This window comes from Hippocampus zosterae, chromosome 6 (genome assembly GCF_025434085.1).
Source record: "Hippocampus zosterae strain Florida chromosome 6, ASM2543408v3, whole genome shotgun sequence".
NCBI classification, from domain to species: domain Eukaryota; kingdom Metazoa; phylum Chordata; class Actinopteri; order Syngnathiformes; family Syngnathidae; genus Hippocampus; species Hippocampus zosterae.
In genome coordinates this window covers 25,675,748-25,700,923 of record NC_067456.1, presented here as the reverse complement: position 1 = coordinate 25,700,923, position 25,176 = coordinate 25,675,748, and the positions used below count along the sequence as shown (strand labels likewise).

General features: G+C 47.4%; 1 protein-coding gene across 1 annotated transcript in view; it reads left to right on the top strand.

The window, feature by feature from the left end:
- rad17 (RAD17 checkpoint clamp loader component) overlaps positions 1-25,176 on the top strand; it is a 155,434-nt gene that overhangs the window by 104,248 nt on the left and 26,010 nt on the right. Inside the window, exons 16-18 of the mRNA XM_052068405.1 lie at positions 15,210-15,271; positions 15,337-15,423; positions 22,857-22,934. Coding sequence (XP_051924365.1) covers positions 15,210-15,271; positions 15,337-15,423; positions 22,857-22,934 — 227 coding nt within the window. The remainder of the gene's footprint in view (positions 1-15,209; positions 15,272-15,336; positions 15,424-22,856; positions 22,935-25,176) is intronic.

Here is a 25,176-nt window from a genome sequence, read left to right as displayed (position 1 = left end):
GTGGTCAAGCCAGCCTCCACTCGCAAAATTGAAGTCAAGTCTATCATCTCAGCGATTATTAATACTGTGCATTACAGTAATCTGCCGCCAGCAAGCGGCGTTGATCACCTTCAAAATTAAAGCGCCCCAATTAATACATGCAGGTCAATGCTATGGATTTAAAAAAAAAATGTTTCAAAGTAATTTCTTGGCTGTCGGCAACGATAAGTTCACCCAAGGAGAATAAAAAGTCTCCGAACAGCACCAAGGAGTTGAGATAGAAAATAAAGTCAAAGGTAATTCTATGTGTGTGTGGAGTTTGCATGTTCTCCCCGGGCCTGCGTGGGTTTTCTCCGGGTACTCCGGTTTCCTCCAACATTCCAAAAACATGCATGGCTGGCTGATTGAACACTCACACTCACAGGTGTGAGTGTGGGCGTGGATGGTTGTTTGTCTCTGTGTGCCCTGCGATTGGCTGGCAACCAATTCAGGTTACTGCCTGCCTACACCTACTGCCCGGAGACAGCTTGGATAGGCTACAGCACCCCCCGCGACCCTAATGAGGATAAAGCGGTTTGAAAAATGAATGAATGAATTAATCTCAGTTGCCTACTGCCCGGAGACGGCTGGGATGGGCTCCAGCACCCCCCGCGACCCTAGTGAGGATCAAGCGGTACGGAAGATGAATGAATGAATGAATGAATGAATGTCCCGCAACCACACCTGGTTTTTGACACAGTAGGGCAGGGGTGGCCAACTCGCGGCTCGCGAGCCTCATGCGTCTCTTTGGCTGGTTCAATGCGGCTCCTGGACTTTCACATGATAAGCGTTGCAAACGGCGGTGGCAAATGCCATTCAAAAAACAGCGCCAAATACACAGAACGTACTATGTCAGCCTATCATCAATCCCGTTACTTGATTGACATAGAGGACAAACAATCAGATGACTGAATCACTACTCATGCGCAAACAACGGCACTAAGCGCTAAGCTAGTCAGCGAATTACCTCTGATGTCAAGGCAGATGTGCCCAATACGTCGATGACAATTAACCGGGAGACAGCGGACTGGTTCCAAGTCGACTGCAAGGGGTGGCAGGAGGAAATAGGAGGGAAAAAAATATTTGTGTGTTTGTGTCTTTAGCTTTCGTTCATGTTCAGGTCGTTATGGCTTTTGCTCATCGTGTCGTGCATGCATATGTGTGTGAGTGCATGGTTGGGCACCCACGCACGTGTGTGTGTGTGTGTGCATGCGTGTGTGTGTGTGTGTGTGTGTGCCTCGATGGGATCACCACCTTATCGTGGTGAGGCACTTTGCGCGTCTCCATGACCCCTAGAGCTATGTCGGCAGGAGTCCCGCACTCCTGGCAGGGTCACCCAAGCCGAACAGGTCGAAGGGTAGTGGCCAGACAAAGAGTGATCCCAAACCGGCACCTGGGGGCAGGCATAGGCGGAGTCCAACAGACCGGACTACCGGCAGCCCCCTGCAACTCTTGCCAGGAGAAGGTCGTCATGGGTACCCTCATGCCACCGGAAACCACCTGGCAGGAGTGAAGATGGTGGGAGTGAGGACTGTGCACCCACACCCTCACCTTAACCCGAACCTTTGCGCAAGCTTCTTGCCCCAACCCCACACCCAATCCCCCACCCTGCATGCCCCTAATCCCCCAAAGTCCTGTGGCGATGTGGAATGGCGGTGGGCACAGGCCAAGGATGTGGCTGGGAGTGCCTAGCCAAACCATGCACACAGGCGGCAATGGAGTGATGGTCGTTGACATTGCGGGATGGAGCAGCGCATCTCTTCGGCAGCTTCCATTGTGACTGAGCAGCTCCACACTGCTCACCCCTGTGATGGGGAGGGACCTAGAAAAAATGGTCTAAAAATTGTCTGCTCTCCACACTCCGGACGGTAAACCGCAATCGTCGGAGCATCCCCCTTGCGGTCGAAAGGATAAAAAACTAAATAGAAAAAAACTATGCATAGCTTCGTGGAACGTCCGCACACTGCTAACTCCTGACAGGCCCCACCGGAGGACAGCACTTGTGGCCACAGAGCTTGCGAGGTATAACATCGATATCGCAGCTCTCAGCGAGACCAGAATACATGGAGAAGACTCCCTGACAGAAGTTGGTGCAGGGTATACCTTTTTCTGGAAAGGGGTCCCCGAAGGCACTCGTCGAAACCATGGAGTTGGCTTTGCTGTGAAGTCCCAACTGTTGAAGCGCATCCCAGAATCCCCCACCGGCATCAATGAAAGACTGATGACATGGCGCATTCCCCTGGCAAAGGGACGCTTTGCCACACTCATCAGTGCCTATGCACCAACTCTGAATGCCGAGCACAATGTAAAGGAGGATTTCTACAGAGCTCTGGACACCATCCTGCAGCAAACACCGGCTACGGACAAGCTCATAGTCATGGGAGATTTCAATGCTAGGGTGGGCACGGAACACCTGGTATGGAGCAAAGTTATTGGCCAGCATGGAGTGGGAAAAATGAACAACAACGGCCTTCGGCTCCTCTCCCTCTGTGCAGAACATCAGTTGGTCATCACTAACACCATTTTCCAAATGAAGAACAGGTTTAAGACCACCTGGCAGCACCCCCGCTCCAAACACTGGCATCTCCTGGACTATGTGATTGTCCGTCAAAAGGACATACGGGATGTCCTCATCACCCGTGTCATGCGCGGAGCTGAGTGTTGGACTGACCATCTCATGGTCAGATCCAAACTCCTCATGAGCATTCAACCCCGTCATCCAAGGTCAGCTCCCAACAAAAGGCTCAACTGTGCAGCATTGAACAACCCCACCACCAGAGCCAACCTCCGGCGACTCCTTGCTGAAAACCTTGACAAGATCCCGGAGGAATCAGGTGACTGGCCAGCTCTGCACCAGGCTATCCAGAGCACAGCTTCGGAGGTGCTTGGCCAGTCAAGGAGGCGCCACCAGGATTGGTTTGACTGCAACTCAACCGAGATACATACACTTCTGAAAGCAAAGCATGAGGCCCATAAAGCTCTCCTGTCCTGCCCTACATCTCTCACCCGTAAAGCCACCTTTTCAGCAGTTAGAACAGCGACCCAGTGAGCACTTCGTATCATAGAGGACACCTGGTGGGTGCAGAAGGCAAATGAGATCCAAAACCTGGCAGACTGTAACAACACCCAGGGCTTCTACAATGCCATCAAAGCACTGTATGGTCCCAAGAAGCGGGCAATTGCTCCAGTCTGATCAGCAGATGGCTCTGCACTCCTCAAGGACCACCATGAGATCCTTGCCCGTTGGGCAAACCACTTTGAAAATCTTCTCAACCATACCAACCCTGTCAACCCACACATTCTGGACATCTTCCAGACCTGCCAACAATCATGAGCCTCGACATCCCACCATCCTATTCTGAAACCCAGCAAGCCATTGCGGGCCTAAAGAACAACTAAAGCGCTGGTCCTGATGGCATCCCTGCAGAGGTTTTCAAACACGGAGGTTATCTCCTCACGCGCCGACTGCACCTCCTGATTCAGAACATCTGGGAATATGGGACTGTCACGCAGGATAAGATAAGATAAGATATCCTTTATTCGTCCCACACTGGGGAAATTTACAGCCTCCAGCAGCAAGAATGTATGTAGAAAGAAGAAAGGAGAAAGAGAAAAAAAAACAACAAACATCTTTCAATTAAATACAATATGAACACAAATGGATAAATCGCAGTACTATTTACAATTTTCCTTCACATCATTTAATTATTATTATTATTATTATTATTATTGTAGGATTGGAAGGATGCGAACATTGTTGTTATTTATAAGCAGAAAGGGGACAGAGCAGCCTGTGGGAATAGCCGAGGAAAGATCTTGGCCAAAATCATGCTCAGGAGGCTCGTCAAGCACATCTCAGAAAGTGTGCTTCCAGAAACTCAGTGTGGCTACTGCAAGACTAGATCCACCATTGACATGATCTTTGTTTTAAGACAGCTAATGGAGAAAAGCGGAGAACATCACAAGGACCTGTACATAGCCTTCATCGATCTCAGCAAAGCCTTTGACACCATCAACCGTGAGTTGCTCTGGAAACACCTCTCCAAACTTGGGGTGCCACCCAAGTTTCTCAGCATCCTCCAGCAGCTGCATGATGGGATGCAAGCCAGAGTGCTCATTGGAGGACTCCAGTCAGAGCTCTTCAAGGGGAAAGTTGGGGTGAAGCAGGGTTGTGTCTTGGCTCCAGTGCTTTTTAACATCCTCCTTCTGCCATTACGTGCCTCTTCCACCGTGGCATGGGACATGAAGACGACGGTGTCCATATGGAGTACCGCCTAGACGGAAGCCTCTTCAACATCAGACGGCTCCAGGCTCACACAAAGACAAACATCTGTCAGATCTGTGAGCTTCAGTATGCTGATGACTGCACTATACTAGCTCACAGTTCAAACTCTATGCAGCAAGCCCTGCACACCATTTCCAATCTGTACCAATCCGTTGGTCTTCAGAATAACATTAAAAAAACTGAGGTCATGTTCCAACTCACTACCCCAACTTCCACATCCCCCACCTTTCACATTAATGGCACTCCACTAAAAGTAGTGGACCATTTCACCTACCTTGGCTCCACTTTATCTTCAAATTGTTCCCTTGACACTGAAGTCCACACCCGTATTAATAAAGCATCATCATCCTTTGATCGCCTACGCAGCAGGGTCTTTGAAAACCGAAACCTGAAGACCCGTACCAAGATTGCTGTGTATAATGCAGTATGTCTCTCCACTCTGCTGTACGGGTCAGAGTAATGGACTCCATATCGCCGGCACATTACTACCTTGGAAGCCTTCCACATCCGCTGCTTGCAAAAGATCCTCGGCCTGTCCTGGGAAGATCGAATTCCCCATACAGACATCCTCAAAAGCACCAATTCCATCTGCATGGAAGCGGCCGTGGCGAAGAAACATCTTTGGTGGATCGGACACACCATTCGCATGCCAGACAACCGCCTGCCCCGCCAGGTCCTCTATGGCCAACTGAGAGGTGCAAAGCGTTCTGCTGGGGGGCAAAAGCGACGCCTCAAGGACTACAGCAGGGACCTCCTAAAGCGAGCCAACGTCAACCCCACGCAGCTTGAAACACTTGCACTCAACAGACCAACCTGGCAGATCACTTGTGCCACTGCAATCTGTCAAATACACCAAATTAACCAAGCCAGACGAACCGAGAAACGCATTCAACGACATCAGCGGGCAGCTGATACCCCCCTGGTATCCGGTTTCCCTTGCTCCATCTGTGGTCGAGTCTGCGGCTCAAGGATCGGTCTCTATGCCCACGAGAAGTGGCACCAGCGACAGCGACAGAGTCGCTGACCCCACCACCCACCCAACCCATCCTCCACTCCCTTGGAGCAAGTGTCATCATCAGACATGATGGACAGCTAGAAGTGTGCGTGTGTGAGGACGGGATGCCCATGTGTATGTGGCTCTTGTGCAGTAACACAGAAAAAATGTCTCTTTGTCCCTGACTGTTTGGCCCCCCCTGCACAGGTATCCAACTAGGGTACTGGCATTCAGATCTGATGTTCCATTTCAAAATGAAAGGCCTCTGCAATATGAAATTTTGACCTTCTCAGCGTGTTGTTGATGAATGGCTTTTGCTTTGCAGTGTAGTTTTGAGTAGCACTTATAGATGTAGCATCCAACTGTAGTGACTGACATTGGTCCAGTTAGTGATGCTTACACTTTCGGACAAAACCCAACTTCTGTCAATGCATTTTTTTTCTTCATCATTTTCATCAGCATTTCTTTTACCATTAAGTTTTCCAAACGGTGTCAATTCTCATCAAAATGGGCATGTATACTAATGGAATGCCCATGTATGTGTGGGAAAATGTCAAATACTCTACCTCACAATACAGTGATCCTTGCTACTTTGCGATTCACTTATTGCGTATTCAGTGCATCGCAGATTTTTGAAAAATATTAATTAAAAATAAATAAATAAATAAAACAAAGCAAAAATGCTGCAAAAGGTCCGCGAGAGGCAGCAAAAGTCAGCAAAACAAAAGCGAGTCACATAGAGCAACATATACAGTACTACATGTATATTTCATGTTTGTTTACTGTATTTTGTTATTTATACGCGAACCTAACCTAACTTATACATCTTATTTATACATATGTGTGTGTGTATATATATATATATATATATATATATATATATATATATATATATATATATATCCATTCTTCTTTCTACATACTTCTTGCTGCTGGAGGCTGTAAATTTCCCCAGTGTGGAATAAAGGATATCTTATCTTATCTTATCTTATCTTATATGTATATATAAATATTAAAGCTGTCAGTTTAGCGCGTTTTTATTGGCATTAATTTAAATGAATTTTAACGGGATTATTTTCTTTCTCGCGAGATTAATGCGGTCCATGTCACAAGCGGATGTTACGTTGCTCTATAAATACACCAGAAACAAAACAACAAGCGCGCTGCAGAAGTCCACGCCCATGTCTGTTTTGCCAGCAACGGCAGCGCGAGACACCGAAAACGGATACTTAAAGAGTTTATGAATGGAAAGTTTACTTTTAAAACATTGCCAGATTGCTCCACTGACAAGACCAAAGTGACCTGTTCTTCTCTCTCGGCGTATCATACAGGTATACGATGTATGCCACTGACGAGATTGTTACTTGTTTGGAACTATTTTGTGTGGAAGGTTACACCGTTCCGTGTCCATATAAATAGAGCGGGTGGAGCTTCTCTATGTTCGTCTGTGACAGTGCGCTGCTGTGGTAGCAACCTACCGAAAATAAAACGTCTCCAGTGTTCTCATCGAATCAAGTGTAGATCCGAAATGAGGTCTACGCAAAAACGGTAGAGAGACTTCCGCGCAAGAAGGACCAACACAATCAACATAGCCTGACTGTGTTAGGGGGAGTGAAACCCCCCTCTTTCAGAATGGAAAAATAAATATTTTTTCACTATTGTTGATGGACAGTAATAATGTGTGAGAGATAATGTGTGAATAACTGCTCCAAGTAAAAAATGTTCATGTAAAATTGAAAATCGAAATTGTTATTTCAGTAAATATTTGCATTTGGGCGGCCCGGTAGTCCAGTGGTTAGCACGTCGCCTTCTCAGTGCAGAGGTACCGGGTTCGATTCCAGCTCCGGCCTCCCTGTGTGGAGTTTGCATGTTCTCCCCGGGCCTGCGTGGGTTTTCTCCGGGTGCTCCGGTTTCCTCTCACAGTCCAAAAACATGCGTGGCAGGCTGATTGAACACTCTAAATTGTCCCTAAGTGTGACTGTGAGTGCGAATGGTTGTTCGTTTCTGTGTGCCCTGCGATTGGCTGGCAACCGATTCAGGGTGTCCCCCGCCTACTGCCCATAGACAGCTGGGATAGGCTCCAGCACCCCCCGCGACCCTAGTGAGGATCAAGCGGCTCGGAAGATGAATGAATGAATGAATGAATGAATGAATGAATGAATGATATTTGCACTTGGCACATAGAAAACTGATTCATGATTCCAAGTTGATGAGAGCATTAAAATGGGGGAAAAATAGGACAAAAAATGTAAAAGGATATTCAGAAACGATAAAAAACGTGAGTAATCGCGATTAATTTTTTAGTTCATTTGAATTAATTATGACAGTTGCATTTTTAATTAGATTAAATATTTTTATCGTTTGACAGCTCTAATATATAAAAAAATCCTCGTCTCACCCCTCGGGTGGTGTCCGTCCCTCATTCAGCTCGGGTCCTCTACCAGAGGCCAGGAAGCTTGAGGGTTCTGCGCAGTATCTTTGCTGTTCCCAGCACTGCACATTTCTGGACTGAGATGTCCGATGTTTTTTCCGGGATCTGTTGCAACCACTCATCTAGTTTGGGGGTCACTGCCTCGAGAACTCGGACCACCACGGACACGACTGTCACCTTTACCTTCCAGGCTCTCTCCAGCTCCTCTCTGAGCCCTTGGTATTTCTCGAGTTTCTCATGTTCCTTTTTTCTGATGTTTCCATCACTTGGGACCGCTACATCCACTACAATGGCTTTCCTCTACTCTTTATCTATGATCACGATATCAGGTTGGTTCGCCATTACCATCTTGTCAGTCTGGATCTGAAGTCCCACAGGATCTTCGATCTGTCATTGTCCACCACCTTCGGAGGTGTTTCCCATTTTGACCTTTGGGTTTCCAGTCCATACTGCGCACAGATGTTTCGGTAGACTATGCCAGCCACCTGGTTATGGTGTTCCATGTAGGCTTTCCCTGCCAGCATCTTACACCCTGCAGTTATGTGTTGGATCATGTCAGGTGCCTCTTTGTACAACCTACACCTTGGTTCTTGTCTGGTGTGGTATATCTGGGCCTCAATGGCTCTGGTTCTCAGGGCCTGCTCCTGAGCAGCCAGGATGAGTGCCTCTGTGCTGTCCTTCAGGCCAGCCCTCTCTAGCCACTGATAGGACTTCTTGAGATCGGCCACTTCAGTTATGGTCCGGTGGTACATCCCGTGTAGGGGCTTGTCCTCCCATGATGGTCCCTCTTCCAGCGCCTCATCTTCTGTTCCCCATTGTCTGAGAGATTCTCTGAGTACATAATCTGTTGGAGCCTTCTCCTTGATGTATTCATGGAGCGTGGATGTTTCATCCTGGACAGTGGCTCTCAGACTCACTAGTCCCCGGCCTCCGTCCTTTCGGCTTGTGTACAGTCTCAGGGTGCTGGATTTGGGATGGAACCCCCCATGCATGGTTAGGATCTTTCGGGTCTTAACGTCCATGGTCTGAATCTCTTCCTTTGGCCAACTTATTATTCCTGCAGAGTATCTGATCACTGGCAGGGCATAGCTGTTTATTGCCTGGGTCTTATTCTTGCCATTGAGCTGGCTTCTTAGGACTTGCCTCACTCGCTGGAGGTATTTGGCCATAGCCGCTTTCCTTGTTGCCAGTTCGAGGTTGCCATTGGCTTGTGGTATACCAAGGTACTTGTAGCTGTCCTCAATGTCTGCTATTGTTCCTTCAGGGAGTGAGACCCCTTTAGTGCGGACTACCTTTCCTCTCTTACTCACTACCCGACTACATTTCTCAAGCCCGAATGACATCCCGATGTCGCTGCTGTAGATCCCGGTTGTATGGATCAGGGAGTCTATGTCCCTTTCGCACTTTATGTCATCCTTGTAGAGGAGGTGACTGATTGTACCTCCTTTTCTGAGGCGGTATCCATAGCCTGTCTTGGTGATTACTTGGTTTAGGGGGTTCAGTCCTATGCAGAACAGCAGTGGGGAGAGTGCATCACCTTGATATATGTCACATTTGATGGACACTTGGGTAAGTGGCTTGCCATTGGCTTCAAGTGTGGTTTTCCAAATCCTGATCGAGTTCGCAACAAAGGCTCTTAGGGTCCTGTTCACCTTAAACGACTCCAAGCATTCAGTGATCCATGTATGTGGTATCGAGTCATAGGCTTTCTTGTAATCAATCCAGGCTGTGCAGAAGTTGGTACGTCGGGACCTGCAGTCTTGTGCGACTGTTCTGTTAACCAGGAGCCGATGTTTGGCTCCTCTGGTATCTCTACCAATGCCCTTCTGTGCTTCGCTCATGTATTGTCCACTTCTCTTAGCCGCAATGATGCCTGACATGAGCTTCCATGTTGTGGAGAGACAGGTTATTGGATAGTTGGATGGGACTGCACCCTTTGAGGGATCCTTCATGATCAGGATCATTCGCCCTTCGGTTAGCCATCCTGGGTGAGTCCCATCCCTCAGCAGCTGGTTCATTTGTGCTGCTAGGCGGTCATGGAGTGCTGTGAGTTTCTTTAGCCAGTAGGTGTGGACCATGTCCATGCCTGGTGCTGTCCAGTTCTTCATATCTGAGACTCTTTCCTGTATATCTGCCACTGTTATGGTAACTCTCAGGGTCACCAGACATTGTGCACTGATGTTATGCGCAACCTCCTTCTCCCATATGCCTTACCAGTACCTTTCAGTTTCCAGTCTTGGTGGGTCAGCTCTGTTGTTTGGCCCCTGCCACTGAGCGTACACTTTCGCAGGTTGTGTTGCGAACAGCCTGTCTATTCGTCTGGCCTCATTCTCTTTTGTGTACCGCTTTAGGCGGCTGGACAAGGCTTGGAGCCTTTGTTTGGCAATTTCGAGTGCTTCAGGTGTGGTCATCTGGATGTATCTCTCGGCTATCGGCCTTTTCATCACACCTCTCTGGGCCTCCGTCAATTGACTCACATCTTTCCGAGCCGCCTTGATCTTAGCCTCCAACCGTCTTTTCCATGGTGGGTAACGTATCTCATGGCTTCCATGGTTGCTCTTATAGCCAAGCATCTCTAGGATCACTGATGCTGAAGCGTATATCATCTCATTGGTTTCCGTGATCGTTACAGTAGGGATCGCCCTCAGTGCTGCATTCACACTTTCCATGAGACTTTCAGGTGGTACTTCACATAGCCGTTGTAATCGGTTTCTAGGTTGCCCAGCTTCCAGTCTCTCCATGATCTTAGCTTTCAGGTCAGTTGCTGCCTCGCTCAGCATTTCATTCATTGGGGCTGGCCTCCCAATCTCATCATCTGCATTCATTGGGACTGGCCTCCCAATCTCTGGTATGACCTCCTCCTCTGATCTGGCAGCCTGGGGCCCTTCACCATGGAACCTGCGTTGTACCTCATCAATCTCAAGTTGTGACAGCAGTTGCCGTTTGTGGATGTTGGAACACTGATCTACTAGTTGTTTTGTGGTCAACCGTGACTGTAGGTTTCGAATGAACCATTTAGCCAACATTCTCTGCATGTAACCCCTCTGACTAGGGTTGTTTGAGTAGTAGCATTCCAACAGAGCCATGTTATCGCATCTCACGCATCTCCGCTTTACATATATAATATATATATATATATATATCCATCCATCCATCCATTTTCGGAGCCGCTTAATCCTCACTAGGGTCGCGGGGGGTGCTGGAGCCTATCCCAGCCGTCTTCGGGCAGTAGGCGGGGGACACCCTGGATCAGTTGCCAGCCAATCGCAGGGCACACAGAGACGAACAACCATTCGCACTCACACCCACACCTAGGGACAATTTAGAGTGTTCAATCAGCCTGCCACGCATGTTTTTGGAATGTGGGAGGAAACCGGAGCACCCGGAGAAAACCCACGCAGGCCCGGGGAGAACATGTAAACTCCACACAGGGAGGCCGGAGCTGGAATCGAACCCGGTACCTCTGCACTGTGAAGCCGACGTGCTAACCACTGGACTACCGGGCCGCCCTATATATATATATATATATATATATATATATTCATTCATCTTCCGTACCGCTTGATCCTCACTAGGGTCGCGGGGGGTGCTGGAGCCCATCCCAGCCGTCTCCGGGCAGTAGGCGGGGGACACCCTGAATCGGTTGCCAGCCAATCGCAGGGCACACAGAAACAAACAACCATTCGCACTCACACTCACACCTAGGGACAATTTAGAGTGTTCAATCAGCCTGCCACGCATGTTTTTGGAATGTGGGAGGAAACCGGAGCTCCCGGAGAAAACCCACGCAGGCCCGGGGAGAACATGCAAACTCCACACAGGGAGGCCGGAGCTGGAATCGAACCCGGTACCTCTGCACTGTGAAGCCGACGTGCTAACCACTGGACTACCGGGCCGCCCTATATATATATATATACATATATATATATATTGCGCGTCGTACCGCACGCGGTCTGTCCTTCCGTCTGTCCCTTTTCAAAACGTACCTACTTCACCGCGCTGCTGCGCGCCGCCACTGCGCCGCACAGGCAGTGGCTCACTACGATCGCGCGGGCATCTTAGTGAAAAAATGTTGTCTACCCACAAGCATTGCAATGAAATTGTTAGTTATTTAGTAGAACTAAACATCTCTTTATTTTCGCGATAAGCAATGAAGATGAACAAAAAGTTGAACCAAGCAACAACACTTTTGTGGGCCGAAGGCCCACCTTACCAGGCTTCCGCAGGAACTAGCTGATGAGCCGCCCGGATAGGCCCGGTAATCCAGTGGTTAGCACGTCGGCTTCACAGTGCAGAGGTACCGGGTTCGATTCCAGCTTCTGCCTCCCTGTGTGGAGTTTGCATGGCCTGCGTGGGTTTTCTCCGGGTGCTCCGGTTTCCTCCCACATTCCAAAAACATGAATAGCAGGCCGATTGAACACTCTAAATTGTCCCTAGGTGCGAGTGTGAGCGTGGATGGTTGTTTGTTTCTGTGTGCCCTGCGATTGGCTGGCAACCGATTCAGGGTGTCCCCCGCCTACTGCCCGAAGACAGCTGGGATAGGCTCCAGCACCCCCCGCGACCCTAGTGAGGATCAAGCGGCTCGGAAGATGAATGAATGAATGAATATATATATATATATATATATATATATATATATATATATAGCATTAAGTAATGTTAATTACGACAAACATTTACAATACAATACCTGCTGATTTATATAACGCTTTCACAACAGCGGCAGCTGTAACAAAGCACTTTACAAAACAGTTAACATAAAGTAAAATAATAAACACAACACATAACATAAAACACGGACAGTTGTGCAGTCCTAACCACTTTTCCTTCACACGCTTTGTTGTTTGAAGCAGTTTGAGATGAAAGAGGAGAGAATCAAAGTGTCCTTTAACCAGTGGATCAGAGACGTCATGCTCAAAATGTGCACACGTCACCTACAAACTAAGTTTCAAAGTCAACAAGAAGCTGTAGCATCCATTGACGAAAAAAGAGTTTGGTTCACTTCTCCTGTCCCATGAAAATCCATTTCAATTCCAAGCAGCGACTCACCGTTCCAAATACGCATCGACGCTCTTCGCCAACGCTCCTCTCTCCTCATCCTCAACTTCAGCGGCCATCCATCCAGCCGCACCAACGCCAACTGTCCAACAGCGCTGACATAGCCACTGAACAAATCGGGGTTGTGAAAAATGCTGCCCATTACTGGCGCAAAAAACACAAGCGCCCCAGGTCTGTCCAGCACCGACAGTCAATGGCGCCGACATTCCTCCCAATCAAAATCTGTGCTGGTACAGGCGTGCTGCCGAGAAGGCGCAACCACCAAGCACAGATACTGCTCCTTTGATGAATGTCGTGGCCAAAAAGCGCTGAATACAGTCCATATCAGGTCCACACAATGAAACAACAAACAACATGTGACAAAAGAAAAGACAAAAACAGCAAAAAAGAACAAAAAAGCAAGGCTATTGAAGAGCACTTGCCGAAGGCGCCCTACTCGGGCGCCATCTTGGGGAAAAAAAAAAAATTACTTCTACATGCATGTATACCATGAAGAAGAAGAAGAAGAAAAAACCTTTATTATTCTCACAATGGAGAAATTCCCAATTCACAGCAGCAAAGTTATGAAAGTAAGAAGTAGAACAACAAAATATAGGAGCTGCTGGAAAGGCAGCCACTCTCGCGGCGCCATTTTGAAGTCAAAATAACAAAAATAACACAAGACAACACATAGGACACAGACAGTCGTTCAATCTTCACCAATTTTCTGCATACACTTTGTTGTCTGAAGCAGTTCTAGATGAAAGAGGAGAGGATCAAAGTGTCCTTTCTCCAGTGGGTCAGAGACGTCATGCTGAAAATGTGCACACGTCTGCTACAAGCTAAGTTTTGAAAGCAAACACAAAGCTGTAGCATCCATTGACGAAAAGAGATTAGTTCACTTCTCCTGTCCCACGTAATCCGCTTCAAACTCCAAGCCGCGACTCCCAGCTCCAAATCCGCATCGGCACTCCGCGCCAACGCTCCTTTCTTCTCATCGTCGGCTCCTCAAGACCTCCATCCATCCAGCCGCAGACCGTTCAACAGCACCGATCTCTCCGCTGAATAAAGCGGGGCTGTGAAAAATGCTGCCCTTTACAGGCGCAAGACACAAGCGCCCCGGGACTGTCCAGCAACGACGGTCAAATGGCGCCGACATTCCTCCAGTCAAAAACAGTGCTGGTATACCCATGCTGCCGAGAAGGCGCAACCACCAAGCACAGAGTCTCCTCCTTGATGAATGTCGTGGCCAAAAAATGCTGAAAAAGGTCCACATCAAGTCCACACGACATAACAACAAACACAAAGTGACAAAAGAAATACAAAAACAAACAAACAAAAAAGCAAGGCTCATGAGAGCACTTGCTGACGGCTGCCTACTCGGGCGCCATCTTGACTTCAAAGAAATTTGGTCTTATAAATATTATATATACTCATACACATGTCCATATACAGTGATCTCTTGCCATTTCGCGCTTTGATTATCGCGACCTCAGTGCGTTTTTTTTTTTCCAAAGTTCAGAAAAAAATGCCGAATGACTCAGAGGTTTTGTGCATGGCTGTAACTTCATTGATTCCCAGCGCCGGCATCGACAAATGACAGCATGAGTGGCTCTATGCCATGATGCGCAGCCTTGTTGATTGACAGTGCATCTTCTTAGCCCCGCCCTGCACCCGCCCTTCTGTCTTATCGTGTGGGTTACTCTTAGATCAGTGTTTAATCAAGTGGTTGCCAAGATCAGTGTTGTATTTACTCCACGTATTAGTGTGTGTGTGTGTGTGTGTGTGTGTGTGTGTGTGTGTGTGTGTGTGTGTGTGTGTGTGTGTGTGTGTGTGCGTGTGTGTGTGTGTGTGTGTGTGTGTGTGTGTGTGTGTGTGTGTGTGTGAGAGAGAGAGAGAGAGAGGAGGGGTGATTGGGCTTGTATGAAAAAAGCAGCAGTGTCTCTTCACCTCCTTAATTGTCTAATCATAAACACATCGGCTGCGCGCCGCGGGATAGCTGGTCAGCAGCTTGCTGGAGGCTAATGTAGGCTACACTGTCACGGCTGCATAAAGACAATGCTGATGAATATTATTACTGGGTAAGGTTTTATTATTAAAGATTTAAGTAAATATGTGTACTACTGTCGTCTTTGTCTCAAATATGTAAAGTATAAATACTGTTTACATATTTTTAACATGCTGGTACCCACAAACCCTTACACAAAAATTCTTAGGTGGGCCGGCGGGGGGGCAAACCCTACTTCGTGGCTTTTCGTCTATCGCGGGTGGTCCCGGTCCCCATTAACAGCCATTAGCGAGAGATCACTGTACCTGTACATCCTTCGGGTTACCTACGTCGCGGATTTTCCTCTTTCGTGGGGGGTTCTGGTCCCCATTAACTGTGACAAGCAAGAGATCGCTGTATAACTTTTGATGCAAGATTACATCTTTCGACTATCCAGCTGGCTCCTTTGCTGACATGCCCAAAGAAGAGTTACGTGACAAACTACTGGAGTCTATTGAGGTAAGAAGGAAGAATAACTGATAACCGTGTGCCTTTTCGACTGACAGTTCACTTGTGTTTGACAGGTAATCGATGTATTAATATGTGAGCTGGAGGTGGCACATCGTTACCTAGAAGGCAAATTTGAAGCATTGAAGATCCTACAGGGAAAGGTAGTGCAATTCTTACATACATTGTGCTCCAAGTTACCATGTAAATCACATTTTCTTTGATTTATCGAAATTTTTAATGTAAATGACAGTCATAGAAATGTTCTGGTCATCGCCATTTTTTTAAACCTTCTAATCCACTCCCTGTGCTGTCATTTTATTGTGGTGGAGGGGTTTGTGTGTCCCAGTGAACTGAGAAGGTAAGTTGTCTATGGCTTATTCGGATTCAGATTCAGAAAACTTTATTTATCCCCATGGGGTAATTAGGACTTAACAGGCACGCTCTGCACAAGAAACATGAAAACAATGACAAACATGGGATACAGTGCAAAGGGACTGTCGATACTCGCCGTATAAACAGCGCCCCGAGATCTTAGTTGAGAAAGTAAAACACTCGGGAAGGTGAGGGAATAAAAACCATGCCCTAACTATCCTCTACTGAGGATAATTTAAGTCTAGGAAAAAAAGACCCAGCACGTAAAAAGCATATGACAGTTACAACAAGTCACAAGACATAACATGTAATGGGGGGCGGATGGATGGGGGTTGGGGAGCACGACGCGGGCCGACCGGCGAGCTGCCAGTCCATTCCAGCGCTCAGCAGATCAGTTCACGTCGCGGGGAAAAACCAGGAACAATGAAGGCGGTGATGACAAGGGTGTCATCACCGCGCGCGTGATTGTCTGGTTGTGTGTGCGTGTCAGGCCGCAGCTGCTATGTCAAGTTCTTCTCATGGAGACAGTCCTGGCTTATCAGTCTATGGCCGAGAAGGAGGGGGTGATGGTAGGACACTAGCTTCCATGCGTGCGTTCTTCCAGGGGAAAGGTTGAGATAGCAGATGTTTTGGGAACGGCTGCCAACAATTACAGACAGCCTTGAGTCCGTGGTCGGTGTCTCTTCAATGGCGCCGATCAGCCAAATCCGCGATTTCTTTTTCTGAGCATGGATCCCAATTTCTCCAAGTTTTTCTCCATCTTGCAATGACGCTCCAAACCGCATCCATTTTGCAGTTGAGCTCAGTCACCGCTTGAGTCTGAGTGTTGGACATCTGTGCCATGCCATCCAAAAAGACCGGCAGATTCTTCACTTCCAATAAAGCTGCTCTCGGCGGTTGAATTTTTCGATAGATCAGGAAACTGCTAACACCAAACAGCAGCATACCTGCTATCAGAAGGCCGATAATGTGATGTCTTCCACATCCTCAACAGACTGTATTGACAGGCACACCATTCTCCACTTCCTCGAGGAATCTAGGGTGTACCTGGCAGCAAATGTCCCGAGGGGCAAGTAGGCTCCCCACTGCCTGCTCTTCTCGTCGAGAAAATTTTGTCTATGGCATCGAGAGACCAGCCAACCAATTCCATTGTTTGTTTGTAGGATGAAAATACGGAAACCCTCCTGGATCCCCAGCACCCTGCCCAACACCTTTTCCAGCTACTCCCCTCAGGCAGACGCTACAGATCCATGCGCACCAAATCCAGTAGACACTTAAACAGCTTCTTCCCTCTAGCCATTAACTCCTTAAACAGTCACTGACGTAGTCACTCTTCTTGTACTACAAAATGGTACTACAAAAGCTACTGGTTACTCTAAAATGGTTCAATGATTTTGTTGTTTACGATGATACTAAGCAGCGTGTTATACCGGAGACAAATTCCTTGTGTGTTCTACATACTTGGCCAATAAAGATGATTCTGATTCTGATTCTGAACCAACCAACCAATTACCATCTGGTGGTGTGTTGGCGCCGCTGGTGGGAGATGGTGGTCCAAACTGGCAGACTTAAACTTCTATTGGGAAAGTCTAGCAGAAAGCCCTGTCTGGCAGAATCTTCCTCTATACCTGGGGGCAGCAGGGGAATTTGAGTCCAAGTGGACCGTTTTCGAGGCAGCTGACTGGAGCTGTGGACATAAGCTTCATGGCCGGTGCCTTTCGTGGCAACATTGCCAGAACACAGGTGGAACACAATGGTAAGAGATTCTGTCAAGCTGAAGAGCCAATACCGTCAATTGTTTTTGGCCTGTGGGACTCTGGAGGCTGCTGATGGGTATTGGCAGGCCAAGCAAGATTTAGCATGGGCATGGGAGGAGTTTGGTGACACAATAGAAAACAACTTCTGGATGGCTTCGAGGAAATTCTGGTCCAGCATTTGGTGTTTCAGGAAGTGGAGATTTGTTTCTACTTTGTTTTTTTGTGATTTTCAGGACTTTGTTCAAGTACTTCAGTTACTTTTTTCCAGTGCACTCCTGTTTGTATTTTTGTTGAATACATCTTGCTCAGTCCACCCTGCTACTCGCTGCCTCCCTGTTTTTTGGGGTCCTCCACCTACCATCATGCAAAACACGACAACTAGTCACGACTACGGAGATGATCAAAATCACCAACACTATAATAGTTGATGCATCATTTACCCATTCAATCCTTCATTGTCTTCTGCTTTTCCTAAATCTATTTCATTAGGGGCAGCCACTTCGCAGGGAAGCCCAGACTTTTATCTGCCTAGCCACTTCGTTCAGCTCCCTCCTCCTGAGGGATCCTTGGCCTACCTACCCAAGCCAGCCTGGTGACATCATCGCTCCAGTGTTTCCTTGGTCGTCCTTTGGGCCTCCTCCCAGGGGGACCTGCAGAGAACACATCACCAGGCAGGCATCCAGGTAGCAACCAAACATTGTGCCCGAGTCACTTCTTCTGGCTCCTCTCAATGCGGCTCTGAACCTCTCCCAGATGACCACGCTTTTCATTTGAATCCCTAAGGGAGAGCCCGGACACCCAATGGAGGAAACTAATTTCCTCCGCTTGTATCCGGGATTTTAATCTTTCGGTCATGAGCTATGGGTTGTGACCAAAAGCAGTAAGAGCAGGAGAATGGATTGAACTGTAAATCAAGAGCTTCAGGTTATGGTTGATTTGCCTGTCAATCTCACATTACATCCTCCCTTCAGTCATCAACAAGACCCCGAGATGATTGAACTCTTCCACCTGGAGCAGGATCTAGTCCCCGACTGACGTCCATGGTCTCAGATTTCTCCAGTGAGAGTTGAAGATCGCGGATTGAAAAAGCCAACAGTCCCACTGTCACGTTTGTGAGGTGGTGGACCCCAAAAAGCAGGCAAGAGGGAGGAGCAGGGTGAACTTGACAGATTGTATTGAAACAGAGAAAACGAAATCCTAAACAAAGTCCTGAAAACAAAAATAATCCAAAGTATAAAACATAACCCAGGCTGTAGCTGAAACTAACAGTCAACATAACATGATCGAGAACATGACAGCTACAGCAAACAAACAGACATGACAGCAACAAGGCAACAATGACCCGGCACTGAGTGGTTGTGCCGAGTCCTTTTAAAGCAATAATTAGATAACGACCAACAGCTGTTGGTCATAAACAGAATCATGACACCCACATCCGCAAAAAGCAAAGAAGTAATACTGAGAGCACCTACCTGCACAGCCTAAACACCTCAGCAGTGCCTAAAAATTCTGAACATAATCAGAGACAAATAACGGCCTGAGCGGAGTACAACCCTCATGGAAATGAATCCAACTTTCTGCTGGCAATGTGGACATAACTCTGTCACCGGTCAGACAGGGATCGCACAGCTTGTCCTTGGGCATCCGATACCCCATACTTCCAGAGCATCCTCCACAATATCTCACATGGTACACAGTTGAGTTCTGCTTGGCTCTGGACGACGGTGGATGCTTTTTGCTTTGCTCCTGCTCCCCTCGTCCTTTATGTACCTGCTTGCTGACTTGGTCTATGTGCTGTACTCTGTCTCAAATTATTATAGCATCCTGCTGTACAAAAAGGTTATTGGCAAAAAGAGCAGGCAATGAGGAGCCTTCTTACCCATTTGGGACATTGGTCTTCTGATAACAGCTGCTGTTTGGAGGTGGCACTTTCCTGACCTATCACAAAATTCTGCCGACGAGGCCAGCTTCATTGAAAGGTAACAAGCTGCCAGTCTTTCTGGATCATATAAGGCGGGTGAGCAACACTCAGACACATGCATTGACCGAATTCAATCTCAAAGTGGATGCGGTTTTCGTGCTTCTTCACAAAATGGAAAAGAACGAGGAGCAGTTGGTGTCTGGTTGATCAAGAATTCAGCTAATTTACAGCATTGAAAGTCAAGGCTAAAATACTTTCAAGGCTGGCTGAAATTGTTGCTGGCCTGCTCCCAAAACATCTGTTATCTGGACTTTCCCCTGGATGAAAAGTACACTTGGACACAAGCATTCCTATTAGTCCCTTACCCTCCTTCTTGGGTCTGAGACTGGTATGCCGAGGACGTCTCCACAGAGATGATAAGCTTCGCTATACCGCTGCGGACTTCACACACGTTTGCCGTTTTCCTGTAAGCGGCTATTACGTTTTACAGATGGTACGTGCGTCACAATGGCTCGGTGGATCTCGGTGCGCTTCAACAGCATACCTGCACATTCATAATAATCACGCATTCCTTCGTTGGATTCTTATTTTTCCTCAGTGATGAAACCTGCACCGAGGAGTGCTCAAATGGACTGTGCAACTAGGCAGACTGGTTTTGTCACGTCTACCACTCCCTTCCATCCTTCCCATTCACCCCATGTCAAGTCTTGAGATATGTGGTACAGATATGCGGTCTTTTATATTGATGCTGCACATGCTGAGGCTTTTTCTCAGGCTCAAGCTAATGTGGAGAATAGCTAGAGCCTGTCTTTTCCCCCCATCCCCTCCCCTATCATTTTTACTTTTGCATCTAAGGTCTTGGGGTGCTTAACAGCGAACCGCCAGGTTTACTGTTCTGTCTTCTCTGTTGGTCATTGTTTTTGTTTATGGACGGGTTGGAACTAGGAAGGCTAATTTCTTGTGTGTTTTACAGACTTGGCCAATAAATCTGATTCTGATTCTAACGTCTTGGTGGTCCATAGCATTAGTACTCTGTGGTCTGAGAAACAGCCACTCCATAGTCATTCACACTGCAGGTCATAATTTCCAATTCAGATTTTTTTTGTGTGTTTTTGTGAAATCCTACAGTTGTTCTATTATAGACACAAATGTGACTTCTACTGTGAACTGTTTACCAGTAAGTGACACGCATACACACAAAACACATCATCGTGTAATGCACATTTGCATAAAACAGTGGTGCAGTGTTTATGGAAGTAAATTTGACTCTGCATATTGGTTTCAGTTGTGAAGCATTTATGGCAATTTCAAGTATTTTGTGCTTCAACTTCATTCTTTTTGAAAAAATGAGGCACAAATAATGTGAAGAATAAGGTGGTGAAGCAGGATTTTGGTGTTTCAAGGTGCAGGCAGATTCGGCATTTTGCAGATGTATGTGGTGGTTGTATTTGACAACAGCGTGGGACCTCTGAATCATTGTCGAAATAAATTTTTGAGCGATTCATTGATCATTATCATCTTAAAAATATTATAATAGCACCCCCTTGACTGCAAGACACAACGACTTGGGGGCAGGAGGTCTCAAACAGTTGCACGTTCATGGGTGCAATGCGCTCTCTAATTGTCCACATCACATGCACAGCCGACTGCATCATTCGCAAGGGGAGATCTTGCAGTTCAACTGTATACTGTAAACCCACTTTGCACATGCCATTGTCATGCAATGATCCCAGCGAGTCTATTTCTTTTTCCAAGATGTCAAGCATGTGAGCGCTTTGACCGCCCTGATCTTAAAGAATTGGCTGGCAGTCGCCTGTGCTCCATCCCACAACCGTGCAAATGCCCCCTGAGACCCAATTCTACCTATGCAAAGTATGGAAGAATACCATTAGAAAAAAAAAATCCATCCATATGCACAGACTGCGCTTTGCGATAGACTTGAAAATAGGGTCAACTGTGTTAGCAAAGAAATTGGAATGTCATGTTAGCCAACTGCTCAAGGATTTTTTGACCCAAAATTCAGTTTTTATTCATTTTCAATCTGGATTCAGGAATTGTTTTAGTACCACCAAAATGCTGAATGACATTTGTTGGGTCTTGGATGACAAATAGCACTGTGCCGCATCACACATAGATTTGTCAAAGGCCTTTGATGGGGTTGATCATTCAGGAACAAAACAAAGTTTTGTCAATCGGCCTGGCTGTGCGTGAAGTCAACTGGTTTTCAAATTATTTATCAGATCTGATTCAGTGTGTGTAGAAGGGTGGTTTGTCCTCCAAAATGGACAGGACGCCTTATGATACGGAGCATCTTGTGTATGTGCTGCGTTCCAAAACCTGAATGACACCCGACACGCTGTTTATATAGAGAAAAGGCGGAAGTGACTGTGGACAGGCATGCGACAAAGAAGTCGGCCAATCAGTGATGGGTGGGCGTGTATATATACATATATTGAGAGAGAGAGAAAAGGCAGACGTGAGAGAGGAAAGGCATGCAGCAGTCCGCCAATGAGTGAAGGGTGGGCGTGTAAGTGGACGCTAAAGGCACGCCTCTAGCAGGTACCAGCACCTGTATAGAGTGTGGCAATGTGCATTGTTGCAAAACAACTTCGGTTTTGGTTTCTAAGAACCCCCGAAAATAAATTCTACAAAGAGAAACGCCTACGAAGCTCAGTTCAAACTTCAAGCCATCGGTTATGCTTTTGGATGCGTGCCCATCTCACAGCAGCGGTGAAAAACCAAGTCAAGCAAATGAACTCTGAGCCTGCTGCTATTCCCGGAGGCTTGAGTAAAGAACTTCAACCGTGGATGATCGATGGCAAACACAACTTTACAAAGAGTGAGAGGCAGCGCTGGGCGAGTTACGCCACAATTTGCGAATGGCTGCTTGGACGAACGTGTCTGCTTGCACTGTTGTTCGAGTTTTTGGCAAAGCCGGCATCATTTCTGTGGAGCCACATGGCAATGAGAGTGACTCTGACAACGAGAGGAAACACAGCGTTTTTGATGGATTACCGGCACTTGCACAATTGATCAATTCTGATACAGAGGATGAGGACTTTGATGGATTTCTGGGTGATGATTGATCGAAAAACGTGAGTACATTGTACGATGGCTAAATAAAACACAACAGAACTCAGTTTTGCTTCCGTTGCCTTTTTAAAAATGTGTTTTTAGCTTGTATCTGTATGTCTTGGCATGCTACCGTATGCTTCAAGCTAACGCGTTTTTAGCATGCGCACATGCATCGCGTATGTTTAAGCTGGCGTATGTTTTACCACTTTATAACTGCCCCCAATAATACAGTGTGTTTTGTCTATTTGTAAAATACAGAAATAGCACCCATTAATGAGACTGCGCCCAACCATACGGTGCACCGAATGGTTGTGAAAATACGGTATACAGTATATATATATATATATGATAAACGAACCAATGAAAAATAGTGGAGGTGAGGCTCTTCTTCATCTGCTTCAACTGGCCACTTGTCCTTGGTCTTGCCATTGCTGATCTGTTTACCATAAAAACTTTTTTTTCTCCTTAGGCCATCCTTGAGCAAGCCACAAGTCACACGAAAAGCCTGCTGCAGAAAAGTGAAGAGCGCGCCAAAGCTCTGGAGAAGGTTCTGTGTTTTCTATTACCCACCGATTAGTTCTCAAATAAGGGGTTGATCTGTTTTACATTGTTCAGCATGTGAAGCATGGGAGAAGATGAAACTAGACAGGGGCCATGTCCCTCTCGATTTAATTCAGTTCATGACCCGTTCCATCCACTTTCCCCATGTAAGGCGGCAAAAATCTCCTGTGAAACACAGGACTGTTTCTTTTCCATTGGAGCCTGAATAGTGTATGATGTGCTCCAAACACTGAAGCATTCAAGTCACACAAGAAAGATATAACTTGTACAGCTGAATCACAATTTTAATCAAACCCCTTCGTGAAGTTGGCTTTCCAATTTCGTAAGGCAGAAGAATCTTCCAAGCCTGACATAAAATTGATGCAATCTGCTACTCATGTAAACACAAAAATTACAGGTTTTGTCATACCTTTATGAGGCCTTGAAGCACTGGGATTATGCCACTCTGGGATGACAGTGAATGTTTTTAACTTGGGTGGCGTGGTGACCAAGTAGTTAGCACATCCATCACACAGTTCAGAGGTCCGAGGTACAAATCTCGGCTTTGGCCTTCTGATGTGGAGTTTGCATGTTTTCCTCATTCCTGAAATATACTTTTTAATTTTAGGGGGACAATGACAAACAAAAAATATAAAACATTTGTGGGAGGAAACCGGAGTACCAAGAGAAAACCCACACTGTACTACCAGGCAGATGTGCTAACCAGTCGACCACCAAGCTGCCCTCAAAAAATAAAATAAAAAAAACATATCGTCCCTTCACAAAGCTAAAAAAACATAATAAATTAAACAAACAGAAAATTCTATATATATATATATATATATATATATATATAATTTTCTGAGCTAAGTTGCTCCTAGACTCGGCTCAAAGACCCCTTATGACGTGTAAAATTAATGGATCTCAGTTTCCCTTGCCCGGACGCGGGTCACCGGGGCCCCCCTCTGGAGCCAGGCCTGGAGGTGGGGCTCTTTGGCGAGCGCCTGGTGGCCTACACCCATGGGGCCCGGCCAGAGGCAACGTGGGTCCCCCTTCTCATGGGCTCACCACCCATGGGAGGGGCCAAAGGGGTCGGGTGCAATGTGAGCTGGGCAGTGGCGGCCTGATTCTCGGCTGTAGAAGCTAGCTCTAGGGACGTGGAATGTCACCTCTCTGTCAGGGAAGGAGCCCGAGCTGGTGTGCGAGGTAGAGAAGTTCCGAATGGATATAGTCGGACTTGCCTACACACATAGCCTGGGTTCTGTTACCAGTTCTCTCGAGAGGGGTTGGACTCTCTTCCACTCTGGAGTTGCTCACGGTGAGAGGCGCAGAGCAGGTGTGGGCATACTCATTGCCCCCGGGCTCAGTGCCTATACATTGGGGTTCACACCGGTAAACGAGAGGGTTGCCTCCCTCCGCCTTCGGGTGGGGGGACGGGTCCTGACCGTTGTTTGTGCATATGCACCAAACAGTAGCTCAGCGTACCCGCCCTTTTTGGAGTCCTTGGAGGGTGTGCTGGAGAGTACTCCTGCTGGGGACTCCCTTGTTCTGCTGGGAGACTTCACTGCTCACGTGGGCAATGACAGCGAGACCTGTAAGGGGGTGATTGGGAGGAATGGCCTCCCCGATCTGAACTCGAGTGGTGTTTTGTTATTGGACTTCTGTGCTCGTCACGGATTGTCCATAACGAACACCTTGTTCAAACATAAGGGTGTCCATATGTGCACTTGGCACCAGGACACCCTTGGCCGCAGTTCGATGATTGACTTTGTGGTTGTATCATCGGATTTGCGGCCGCATGTTTAGGACACTCGGGTGAAGAGAGGGGCGGAGCTGTCAACTGATCACCACCTAGTGGTGAGTAGGCTCCGATGGTGGGGCAAGATGCCTGTGGGACCCCAGAGGCAGCTGACGGGTATCGACTGGCTGAGCGGAACGCAGCTTCGGTGGTCGCCGAGGCAAAAACCTGGGCGTGGGAAGAGTTCGGTGAGGCCATTGGAGCCGACTTCCGGACGGTTTCGAGGAAATTCTGGTCCACCATCTGACGTCTCAGGAGGGGGAAGCAGTGGACAACTAACACTGTGTACAGTGGGGATGGGGGCGCTGCTGACTTCGACTCGGGACGTTGTGAACCGGTGGGCAAAGTTCTTCGAAGACCTCCTCAACTCCACCAATACGCCTTCCTCGGAGGAAGCAGAGTCTGAGGATCCTGAGGTGGGCTCCCCTATCTCTGTGGTTGAAGTCACCGA